At 38.7% G+C, this 13,502-nt stretch overlaps 1 protein-coding gene across 1 annotated transcript in view; it reads right to left on the bottom strand.

The window, feature by feature from the left end:
- LOC124273845 (beta-1,3-galactosyltransferase 1-like) overlaps positions 1–13,502 on the bottom strand; it is a 103,327-nt gene that overhangs the window by 53,612 nt on the left and 36,213 nt on the right. The window contains exon 2 of the mRNA XM_046709157.1: positions 7,410–7,483. Coding sequence (XP_046565113.1) covers positions 7,410–7,456 — 47 coding nt within the window. The 5' untranslated portion in view covers positions 7,457–7,483. The remainder of the gene's footprint in view (positions 1–7,409; positions 7,484–13,502) is intronic.

Below are 13,502 nucleotides of genomic sequence, written 5' to 3'. Positions count from 1 at the left end.
TAAAACAACACCAAACATCAAAGCTACCGCCAGTCGCCATAACGCCCCCATGGAAATGTCCCATGAACAATAATTTACCATCACCCACCAATCTCCCCTATGGATATATTTCCAAATTGGAAATCTCATTTCCAAGCTTGTAAATGTGGATCATTTTTTCCATGTCTTGTATCATCTTTCCAAGGATACATACCACATGGGATACAATCTATTTGTGTGCAGGGGCATTTACGAGTAGTTTTATAGCTTCAAAAATGTCTTCAAATGGGCAGTGCAGAAACAACCCCAAAATCTTCAAAATGTATTCTTGTTCAAAAATGAAGACAATTTCAAACATATAACTTATTTAACCATGCTGTCTATGTTTTTAACAATGCTGTGGACAGTATAATACAAGGTATTTGGAACAGTGTACTGAGTGAGTGAGTGAGTGAAATTAAGTCGCTTTTAGCAATATCCAACAACATCATGGCAGGGGACACCAGAAATGGGCTTCACACATTGTACCCATGTGGGTAATCGAACCCTGGTCTTCTGAATGACAAGCGAACGCTTTAACCATTAGGCTACCCCACCACCCCATGTACTGAATATAATGTATCGGTCCTGTATTCCCCCTACAGTGCAAACAGCCATCGCGCACTCAGCCTGAAGTACACCATGTTGTAGTGCTCCTGCAGTAGTCTGTCTCACAGGCCCTGAACCACATGATTTTCCCTTACACCCAACCCTCTCTGCAATACTAAATCCTCAGATGTATCAAGTGTAGACTTCCTCTGGTTCCAAATCTCTGAGCCAACTATTATCAATTTAAAAGGAGTTATTAATTTGTATCAGTATTAACATATACACATGTATTCACAGACAATGCATTAGTCTACTCCTGCAGTATAACACCATCATGTTGTATTCCCCCTGCAGTACAACACCATCTTGTTGTATTCCCTCTGCAGTACAACACCATCATGTTGCATTCCCCTGCAGTACAACACCATCATGTTGTATTCCCTCCTGCAGTACAACACCATCATGTTGTATTCCCCCTGCAGTACAACACCATCATGTTGTATTCCCCTGCAGTACAACACCATCATGTTGTATTCCCCTGCAGTACAACACCATCATGTTGTATTCCCCTGCAGTACAACACCATCATGTTGTATTCCTCTGCAGTACACCACCACACCATCATGTTGTATTGTATCTGCAGTGCACGCACACCATCATGTTGTATTCCCCCTGCAGTACAACACCATCATGTTGTATTCCCCTGCAGTACAACACCATCATGTTGTATTCCCCCTGCAGTACAACACCATCATGTTGTATTCCTCCTGCAGTACAATACCATCATGTTGTATTCCTCTGCAGTACAATACAATACCATCATGTTGTATGTTGTATCTCTGCAGTACAACACCATCACAGTACACCACTGTCATGTTGTATTCCCCCTGCAGTACAAAACCATCATGTTGTACTCCTCTGCAGTACAATACCACCATGTTGTATTCCCCCTGCAGTACAACACAGCCACATTACTCTCGGCCAGAAATACAAGACCCTCCATGGACATCTGTGCTCTCCACACAACAGAATCCAATTCCTTGCTATCTTGCTGTCTGTGAAGACATACACAACTACTTGATATCCTGACCTGTGGAAAATGTTTTTGTAGTAAATGATGATTTTCTATTCCTGTCGATGTTTGTTTTTGTCCTGGCAGCGAGGCATGCCGATGTGGCCCTTGAGATGACCTCATGAGTCAGCTCTTACACCAGGGAATCTCTGCATCTATCAACTGTTTCGGATGCTGAGATGTTTTCCTGATTAAACAATAAAAGTGCCACTGCCACTCTTGAACACCTGATTCTATCACACAAACCTGACTAATGCTGATATAGTCTGTAAAACACTAGATAAAAATGTCTGCTGTCATTGCAATGCTTCTACAAGAAAGTAGTTCAATGCACTTCAGTGCACCATGTTCACCTCAATAGAACAAAAGTAATTGATTGAGTGAGTTGGGATTTATCATCCAAAACTCTGTTAAACAGGAGATATCGCTTGTGTAAGATCATATGATATCTCTTAGGATATATCGTTTTGACAGTAGATTTTGTAAAGTGCCCTGACAATGCTATGACGTAATCAACTTGATGACCTCACAATGCTATGACATCGATGCTCTGAAAGTCTAATGATAGTACAGTGTTGAGTGATGTACATTTTTCATTGAAAAACTAATGAAGAATAATTTTTGATGATAAATAGAATCTCACCCTCGTGTCTACTGATATCAATTATATCAACACTCGTTGATAAAGGTAAAAATATCCTTGGCAAGCCTCCGATATTTGTAACTTTGTCAACTCGTGTTGATATAATTGATATCAGTAGACACGAGGGTGAAATACTCTATTTATACCGCTTTTAGCAATATTCCAGCAATATCACGGGACAACAGAAGAAAAAAAAGTAAGGCTGAAGGGGTCGTTGTCGGCATGGTTACTACAGAAATGTACCCCAGGTACGTCTGTCTGACTGACTGAGTTTGGTTTTACGCCGCTTTTAGCAATATTCCAGCAACATCACAGTGGGGGACACCAGAAATGGGCTTCACACATTGTACCCATGTGGGGATTCGAACCCGGGTCTTCGACTTGACGAGTCAACGATTTAACCACTAGGCTACCCCACCGCCCCCCCAGGTACGTCTGAAAGAACGATATGCGGGTTTCAGTTTTGGGATGCGGAATATGGAATCATCTGTCGTTCAGGGTACTGGGTACAGTTCTGAATTTTCACTTACACATATAGTCTGTCTGCAGTGAAAACGTACTGACGAATTTCACTTTAAACAAAAAAGTAAATCAAATAAAGTGAAATTAAGATTGCGCATCCTCATAATTTTACCTTGCCAACTGAACATTTAAATCTGAGAATTTTATTCAACTTAGGATAAAAGTTGTTTAACAAACAATCATAGATTCAAATCGATATTACTGGTTTGAATAACAATGGGGTAAGCGTAGTAGTTGGAACAGTAAAAAAAAGGCACGTGCGGTACGTGAAGAGCGTTAACTTAGAACAACCCTTGTCGTTCTCGGTGTTTCATTTGATATGCATACACCCTTGTAATACAAACCAAAAATAGTGATGTGAATCTATGATCGTTTGTTAAACAACTTTTATTCTAAGCTGAATAAAATTCTAAGATTTAAATGTTCAATTGGCAAGGTAAAATCATGAGGATTCGCAGTCTTAATTTCACTTTATTTGTTTAAAGTGAAATTCATCGGTACTTTTCACTGCAAACAGACCATACCTGGGGTATACATCTGTAGTACCCATGCTGATGACGATCACTTCCACAAAAGTAAGTGATTAAAGAAACTTGGTTTAGAGCTGATTTGAAAAATTCTTCAACCATATTGCACCAAGCAAGCAGGATGAGCAAAGCCTAACATGATGCAGGTGAGGTGAGGTGAAATTGGTTTTTACATCGTGCTTGAGAATATTTCGCTCATATGACGACGTGCATGCGTGTGTATGTGTATGTGTGGCTGCTTGTGCTAGCCCAGACTGAAGCTGGTTTTACAGTGCTAGCCCACTGAGATACCATGCCGCAGTGAAGCATGAATACCCCACTCAGACACATTATACTGACTCCGAGCCGACCAGTCCTTGTTGTACCCATTAATGCCGAGAGCCAGGCAGGGACCAACAAGTACCATATTTCAAGGTCTTTTGGTATGACGCGGTCGGGGATCGAACCCGTGACCTTCCGCTCTCCGGGCGGACACTCAAACCACTACACCACGGAGGCGGTCGATGAAATCCATGAACAGAGGCCTGGTAATGATAGACACTATCAGAGTAAACCTGGGACTTGAACCCTATAACCACCAGTTCCTGGCGTGTCTAAGAGACCAAACTCCAAACAGCCAATGGCAACACCTTACACAAGTGGACCCTCCATACCACCCAATCTTCTGATAGGAATGCTAAGAGGTTCTACAGACTTGTAGTACATATCTGTAGTACCTGTGCTGACAACGACCCCATCAGCGATACTGATATTCTCAGAACATGTACACGTTATACCACCTCTAGCGAAATAACAGCATCACCACATTCTGGACAATACATTTAGGACTTATCAGAACATGGCAAACAAATTTGGCTCTTCACAACAAGTTTACCATTCCTACTTTGTTCAAAACTTTAAATTAACCATGTGAACAGCAGGCTAAGTTTTAAGCTCTATGGTACAAGTATCAAACATGATCTAATTGGCAAATGTTTTGGGTTGGAAAATACTGAATATTTTTTGACAGACAGGGATGTTGGTTCCTGGAAATTTGTAAAAATAGTTTTCAGAAAGAAAAGTCTTCCTAAGAATTTACCAAAATCGGGGTCTGTTTCACAGAGGCATCACACTAGTTAGTCTGTCATACAGACCCTGAAACAATTATATCCAAGACAGCCCATGCAGGTCTAGAATATGTGGCAAGTGTTGATTTCCACAGTTTCAGGCAAAATGAAGAAAGTCTCTGGGCGCCTTTTCATTAAATTTTATGATTACTTTTTATGAAGAGTTTTTTTTCTGTAAAATATGTTCATTTCAGAGACTAAATGTTAGTCTACACAGTGGTATAACTGTCAGAATGCATATGCTTTTAAGTTACCTTAGCCTGTTGCAACACTGCGATGGGTTAGTGAACTGGGGTGCTGGGTTCTCTCGCCAGTAGCTCTACTCTGTGTAGCCGTTGTTCCCATAGATTGCCTCTATGGATTAAGTAACAGAAGATTTGGCCAAATACCAGAGTATCCCATCTCCCACTACACTGCTGGATATATCCCAGATAGTGAAAACAGGATCAACTTCAAGTGATCTGGAACTGGTTAGCACTGAACTGGAACCAGTTTGTTGCCAGAGAAGAGAAAATGAGTACTGTTTGTTACTGATCTGGAACGAGAAAGCATGGCCTGTCCAGGTGTTTTGGCACTTGATGAGGAGTCTGTCTGTATCAGAGAGGCTGATGGAATTTTAATCTGAAATTGTGGATTTGGGATCACAGGTGTCTCTGTCTGCTTCTCTTCTGGGGATTCACCGGGATGCTGTGTAGCACAAATTCAGCAGTTTGTTGAAGATTTACACTGAGAATTAATTATGACTGTTACAGTGCTCCCCAAGATAATACTCAAGCACATTAGTATACCCTGTCTCATTGTTGTATACATAGAGATTACTTTTATTTACTTGTTGTCTAATGCCGCACACAGAAAGTTTCCCACTACATGATAGGGCTGCGTAATATAACCGGTTTACCGGTATTAACCGGTTCAGACATGAAAACGATACGTATTGCGATATGCTGATCGAAAACCAGTATTTTGACATGCATTCGGAAAACTTCGTAACACTCGGAAATCTTGATGATTGTGGCAATTGTGGTAATGGTGGTGGGAATGATCGTGGTGCAAATTACATTTAAATATTATGTATATTATTATTTTGTCATGATTAAAAGTTTTTATTAAAGCTTAATCAAGCATAGTGATTTTGTTGTGTTTTTGCTTTACAAATAAAGCGTTAACTTGATTATAAGTAGTTTATTGTTAAAAAACTTCTTGCAATATATTGCAATACATATCGCAATATATGCTTTCGCATCGTAATATATCGCAATATGAAAATTCTCAGCAATACCCACCCCTACTACATGACGGTGGTCTGTAAATAATGGAGTATGGACCAATCAATCTACGCAGTTGAGATACAAAGACATAAATCAGCCAATCAGTGAACCTGACTACTCACTCCCGTTAGTCATGTTTCATGACAAGCATGGCTGCTAAAGACCAATTCTAATCTGGATCAGAGATTACTGCACAAACGTCTGTTACCTGAGAATGAGTTGTATCAAACTGTATCGAACAAATAAAAACGAGTGCAGTAATGTTTTTCTCACACCCTTAAAATCTCACTAGTTTAGCATTTTAGATTGGATTTAAAGGTATGAAAGTCAGAACAGTCTCTGAGACTCTGTGGCAGACTGTTCAAGGACCTGTTTCCATACTGCACTGTCTTTACTTTGGGTACAACAAGCAAGTTGTTATCCTGTGAACAAAGAGATCGGGAAGGCGTGTACACGGTTAGAAGGTTGGATAGATAGGAAGGCGCAGTTCTAGTGAGACAGCGGAAAACAAGGCATAAGAGTTAAACTTGATCCGGAACTCGACTGGAAGCCAGTGGAGAGTGTACAGTATAGGAGTAATGTGTTCATATTTTCCAGAGCGAGTCATCGGGCGGCGACGTTCTGCACTCTCTGTAGCTTGGCTATCTGGGTCTTTGATGCACCGGCCAGTAAACAGTTACAATAATCAAGCTTACTCATTACAAGTGACAATACAAGAGTCTTGGCAGATTCAAATGTAAGACATTGGCGAATATGGCCAAGGTTGTCAATGCAACTTGATTGTCCAGGCAAAAAATGACAGTGAAAGCTACACAACACATATTATCACTCTAAATCCATAAACTTTCAACACAAACGTAAGTGAGTTCGTCTGAAGTATGACTTACTTATATTAAATTACATTCAGGAAAATAGCCCGACCTAATGTAACTTTAGGTCATCACCATAGTGTAACCAATCACAGGCATGGAATTTAATCTCAAACATGGTGGATACCAGATATCTCACATGGGTTTTTCATCCACAGGTGTTTAAGGAACAGTCTTGCAAACCACAGGTCGTATTTACACATCATATCATCCTGGACCTCAGTGGAATATATGCCATTTCAGAAGCCAGATGTAGATTAATGTCTCTGAGAATATGTATGTATTTTTGAAAGAATTGTTCATACTTCAGAAAAATATTCTTGTATTACTTCATAACAATTTTCCTTTTTCCAAAAGTTGTACATGCCTAGGAAACCTAAACTCAAATTAATTGATTTTTAAAAGAAATCCATTTCCCATATCATCCCTGTTTATCATATCCTGCCCAATATAGACAAACAACATTTTGCCCAATAGATTTTGACCTTTTTCATTGAACTAAACCCCTTACAACAATATCTTCAACAAAATAAAATTAAAAACAGCCTTAAAGTTCTGAAGCTTTCCAGTACCATGAAGAATGGCAACAGAAATGGATAAGGATTATGCAAGCATTTGCTATTTATACCTGTACATAATTCCTTGGATCACTCATACAAAGTTTCAGCTCAATAGGCCTTTGAGTTTTGGATGAGATGTGAGTAAATGACGGACAACACACAGTGACTTACAACCACTTAAGTTATACTTCCCCAAAACTTCTTTCCATAAACTTTAAGGTATGCTCATCCAAAATATACTGATCATGTCTAAAACATAAATAGCAGAAACCTACCTTATAAAAAAATTCTCCCATTTACTGGACATGTTCCTCTTGTTCATTTTTCCATTAACATTTAGGAGGCAAGTCTGAAACAAAATATCAATGTTATTAGTTTTTGGGGAAATAGTATCTACAATAAGGCCAACTAACACAGAATGAATCTCTTATTTCTTTCAAACAGTCTCAGTTAACTTGTGACGGTTGAGTTCCCACAATCCCCAAACGTAACACAATACTGGAACAGGACATTGAACAATAGTGTGGCAAGATGATATAACAATTAAAAAATATATAAATAGATCCACATGTGTAACACAAAGAGATTTATGTGTTTATACATAATACAAATTGTATTCAATTGTGTAAATATCTGGGAGAAGGAGTTGGAGAACTTGTACACAATCCCTTTCATCTTTTGTGAATAGATAATGTATAACACAAGACAATGAGTCTGTCTGTGCATGGATAAAGTCCGAGGCTAGAATGCTTCACAGCTGGAGACTGTGATATGTTCCCATCAATGTGTTTTTAAGAAAAATGTATTGTAACCTTCAAAATTTAATATGACATTTCTTTCACTATAACTGAACCATAGAAGTTTCACTAGTCAGGGGTGAAAATAACTTTAAAATTGCTAGTGTACTCCGGTACAGTGGCACATGTAAAATCACTTGCCCTGATAATTTTTCCACTATACCGGCCATTTTCTTGTTGATTTTTTAAATAAACAACATAATTAATATTGGAAAGTCAACTGGACACCGGTACAGTGTGATATACAAATTTGCTTGCCCAACAGAAAAAAACACTGGACTCGGGCGTCGGGCAATGGGTTATTTCCACCCCTGCTAGTCTCAGAGTTTGTTGCCAGACTTGTTGGTTTGTTGTTTAACTCCTCATTCCAGCTATATGGACACATGTCATCGGTTCCCAATTGCGCAGATCGATGCTCATGCTGTTGATCACTGGATTGTCTGGTCCAGACTTGATTATTTACAGACCGCCGCCATATAGCTGGAATATTGCTGAGTGCGGCGTAAAACTAAACTCACTCACTCACTCCAGCTATATGGTGGATGTCTGTAAATAATCGAGTCTGGACCAGGCAATCCAGTGTTCAACAGCATGAGCATCGATCTACACAATTGGGATAAGATGACATGTTTCAACCAAGTCAGCAAGTCTAACCACCTGATCCCGACAGTCGCCTTTTACGAAAAGTAATAAGTAAGACAGCATTGGCCAATGTGCAACACACATCATTATTATATAGTCTATGGTGTTACACAGTGATATTCCCAACAGACCAACAATTCTCAGACACATCATCATCATAAGCTTGCATTTACAAAACAAGGGTCAAGCACAGTCATATATTATAAGTTGTATGCTTCTCTCTGAGTTTAATACAGTCTGATGTACGCCTCCTTGTAGCAGTGTTACCAGAGCCGGTAGGCAAGTTTTCATTGACCAATGAAATTAAATTTTGATTAAATCAAATTAAATTTTCATTGACCAATGAAATTAAAGTATTTCACATAAAGGTAAGATAAAAGGTCATATAACTTGCCGAACAGATAATACTCTGATCTTCTATTCAAGATGGAGTCGGCCAATACAGAATACACACAATACACAGTCATATTCCCAACAGACCAAACAATACTCCGCCACATCATTATTCCCTAGCCTATGGTGGTATACAGTGATATTCCCAACACATCAGACAATGGTTCCATATGGCAACAATACATCATAGTTGGCCTCACTGCGAGTTCCTTGCTCCACAAACACTCCGTGTGATAAATGGAATTGTTGTAACCTTTTCAGTCCCCGATCTTCTGTCTCCGGTGCTACACCTTACATTACAGGAACGTGTTCCATGCACCTGCGCCCAACCTGTACTTGTTTCCGACTACCCCAACACCAACCTCTGCCCTGGCTGTTTGCTTGTACAACAGAGATACATGGAGGATACACTAAACAACATTACTGGAACAGCCATCTGTCAGCCTCGGAACTAATGAAAACAAACCTGTATTTGTCATGATGTTCTAATCTCTAAAAGATCTTTTACGTCAAGAAATGGAAAAAATATTACATTTGTAGAAAGAATTCTAAATACATACCCAGATTCAAGCTGATGCTATTGTCATGATTATATTGGGAAATGATTAAGAAACAACAAGATGATTTTTCCCATCTATTTTTTCTAAGTCTCAAATGGAAGCAATGAGATCATCCATCTTCTACAGCTGTATCTTCATACACACAAACACAACTTTTTATTCCATTTCCCCAAACAAATCTATGGAAGATGCTTAACTTAAATGTGATTGCTTTGCCATTTTGTCTGTCTCAGGTACAGAATTTGCAAATGATGCAAACACAAAATACACATCCATACCTACAATAATACACTAGAGAAGCGATAAATCTGTTTGTAATGCATTCAAAAGGTGCCATTTTGCATGTTGTACCAGAACATAGCATCAAATCACGCCACAGAGGTAATATTTCTATGACATGATAGGAACAGAGTAGCGTACTGTAGCAAAAAGTCAACACTTAATTGTCAGCCTATAACTAGTTCAGAGGGAATGTAATACAACTAACATATGTCTCTTGCTGCATCAGTGTTCTAGGGCAAAAGGTTCCGTCTAATTGGAGTCTTCATATGGTCATTACAACATCCACATGTGCGTGACATTGAGAAGTGCAAGTCATGTGTGTGATTATCAGGCTCTGGGACAAGCGGTACCAGTGACAAGCAATTGTGTAAACAGGCAGTGTGCTGAGCGCCATTTCCAAGATGGCACCTTGTCATCAAGCTTCATTAACGATGATGGGGTCGTTTGTCGACACAGGTACTACCCATCAGGACTGCATGGTATTACCAGCATACTGGTATACCGCAATACTTTTCAAGTGATATGTATTGCAATATTTTATCTGAGAACCGATATATTGGGTAAAGACCATCTATGAAGGTTATGTGATTATCTTTATGGTTTAAATTAAAGTATTCACAGGCTTTCATTCACAACAGTTGCTTTCCTTTGTTATTCAATGACAAAATGGCATACGGTAATATTATTCATTGCATAAAAAAAGAAACTAGAATCCTTGACTATGCAACCTAATTTTGAGATAACTGTTTTCAGAACCATAACATATATTTTTAGAGACTTATAATGCAGAAAATAGGATCGACATATACAATTACTGTCACTTACTGTCAACATTGAAGCTCCCAATATATCACAAGACGGGTAGCTGAATTGCAATATATTGCAATACAATTTATTTGCCAATACACAGACCTACTACCCATGTTGGGCATAGAAATGTAATAGCAAACAGGTCCATATTCTGCAACCCAAAACTGAACCATATGCAGTTACTCCTGTTCAACTGATTGCAATTGGTATTGTGCATGTGAAATATTTGTTACTGCATATGTTCACTTCTTATATAATGCAATCAAATGTATCTATAGTCTGTTTGCAGTGAAAACGTGCCGATGAATTTCACTTTAAACAAAAGAGTAAATCAAATAAAGTGAAATTAAGATTGCAAATCCTCATAATTTTACCTTGCCAATTGAACATTTAAATCTGAGAATTTGATTCAACTTAGGATAAAAGTTATTTAACAAACGATCATAGATTCAAATCGCTATTACTGGTTTGAATTACAATGGGGTAAGCGCAGTAGTTGGAACAGTGAAACAAATGCACGTGCGGTGTGTGATGAGCGTTAACTTAGAACAACCCTTGTTGTTTTCGGTGTTTCATTTGATGTGCATTCAATTATCTGTCCTTAGTCCTTAAGTCTAGAGTCTTGAGTTTTTTCTTGACACCCTTCAGGACCAGGAGCACCTTGATGACTTAGTGAATGAGTGAGTGAGTTGGGTTTTGATGACTTTTTTTTATAGAAGTTTCTGACCATGGATTCTTTCATTTTGTTTGGAACAAAAAATCCAACAAACCCCACTGGAATAATAATAAATAATAGTAAATCAAATATTTCCAATAGGTCTCCTGACATTTATGGACGGAGCCCTAAAAACTTTCAGCAATTTTTATCTATTTTGACAGTCATTGCAGATACACTGTATGGCTAGAACTAAGTGACGATAGAATGTCCTCCAAGTCGTCTTAAAAATGACTGTTAACAAAGTGTTAAAAAAGTTATCAGCCGTCATGTTTTGAACTCATAAAGCTTGAATCTTATTGGTTTCTCTTGAGAAGTGGACCAATCATAGTTTTCTCTTCAAAATTTCTGATATGGCAGTTTTGGTTTATTTAAATAATAATTTAGGTGAGGTGAGGTGAAATTGGGTTTTACGTCGTACTTGAGAATATTTCGCACATATGACGACATGCATGCGTGTGCATGTGTATGTGCGGCTGCTTGTACTAGCCCAAACCTTAGCTGGTTTTATAGTGCTAGCTTACTGAAATACCATGCCGCAGTGAAGCATGCATACCCCACTCAGACACATTATACTGACTCCGAGCCGACCAGTCCTTGTTCTACCCATTAATGCCGAACGCCAGACAGAGACCAACAAGTACCATATTTTAACGTCTTTTGGTATGACGCGACCGGGGATGGAACCCGCGACCTTCCACTCTCCAGGCGGACGCTCTAACCACTACACCACGGAGGCGGTCAAATAATAATTTAGCATGTTACAGCTAATATGGGTCCTGGTTCAAACAATTGCTTCATGATTGGAAATATCTTAAAGACAATTAGTTATTTCAGAAGTTCTAATGGCTCAGTGGAACAACAGGAGAAAACTAAACAGAAATGTAGCTGTGAGGTTGCAAGTACAACACAAATCTGTGTAAGAGGAAGTAAATTACTGACTCAAGGGCATCTACTGCACTATTCAAATGTCTAATATGTGAAGAATACACAACTATCCCCCTTCTTTTAGCGCAAAAGGTTAGTGTGACACAAATTTGAGAAAAACTTTAATTTGTTACCTACTCAATACAGGAAGGCATCAGTCTTCAACCTGTCAAGCTTGTCATGCTGGTTGGAAGTAAAAATAGAATAGGACCCTGCATACAGGTATTACATAACACGGCCACTGACTTGAACAAAGGACAACAGGGCAAGATGACATAAAAGGTTCATATCACAGCAACAGTCATAGCTCAGATCACAAGCTTCAAAACACAGGATGATAGGGTTTAGATGAGACAAGTTCAATGTCACAGAACCAGAGGATCACAGGCCTTATAACATGACACAACAGACTTTATATCACAGTCCATATAGGACACAACAGGCTTTATATCACAGTCCATATAGGACACAACAGGCTTTATATCACAGGTCATATATCATGACACAAAAGACTTTATATCACAGGCCATACAGGACACAAAAGACTTTATATCACAGGCCACAGGGCTTTATATATCACAGGTCATCACAGGTCAATATCATGACACAACAGACCTTATATCTGACCATACAGACTTCATATCACAGTCCATACAGGACACAACAGACTTTATATCACAGGTCATATATCATGACACAACAGACTTTATATCACAGGTCATATAACATGACACAACAGACTTTATATATCACAGTCCATACACACAAAAGACTTTATATCCATATATCAGGACACAAAAGACTTTATATCACAGGTCATATATCATGACACAACATGACATCACAACAGACTTTATACTTTATATCACAGGTCATATATCATGACACAAAAGACTTTATATCACAGTCCATACAGGACACAACAGGCTTTATATCACAGGTCATATATCATGACACAACAGACTTTATATCACAGTCCATACAGGACACAAAAGACTTTATATCACAGGTCATATATCATGACACAAAAGACTTTATATCACAGTCCATACAGGACACAAAAGGCTTTATATCACAGGTCATATATCATGACACAAAAGACTTTATATCACAGGCCATAAAGGACACAAAATACTTTATATCACAGGTCATATATCATGACACAACAGACTTTATATCACAGGTCATATATCATGACACAACAGACTTTATATCACAGTCCATACAGGACACAACAGGCTT

The sequence above is a fragment of the Haliotis rubra genome, unplaced genomic scaffold (assembly GCF_003918875.1).
Source record: "Haliotis rubra isolate DU_JTF1 unplaced genomic scaffold, ASM391887v1 Scf185, whole genome shotgun sequence".
NCBI lineage: Eukaryota > Metazoa > Mollusca > Gastropoda > Lepetellida > Haliotidae > Haliotis > Haliotis rubra.
This window is presented reverse-complemented; position numbering and strand designations above follow the sequence as displayed.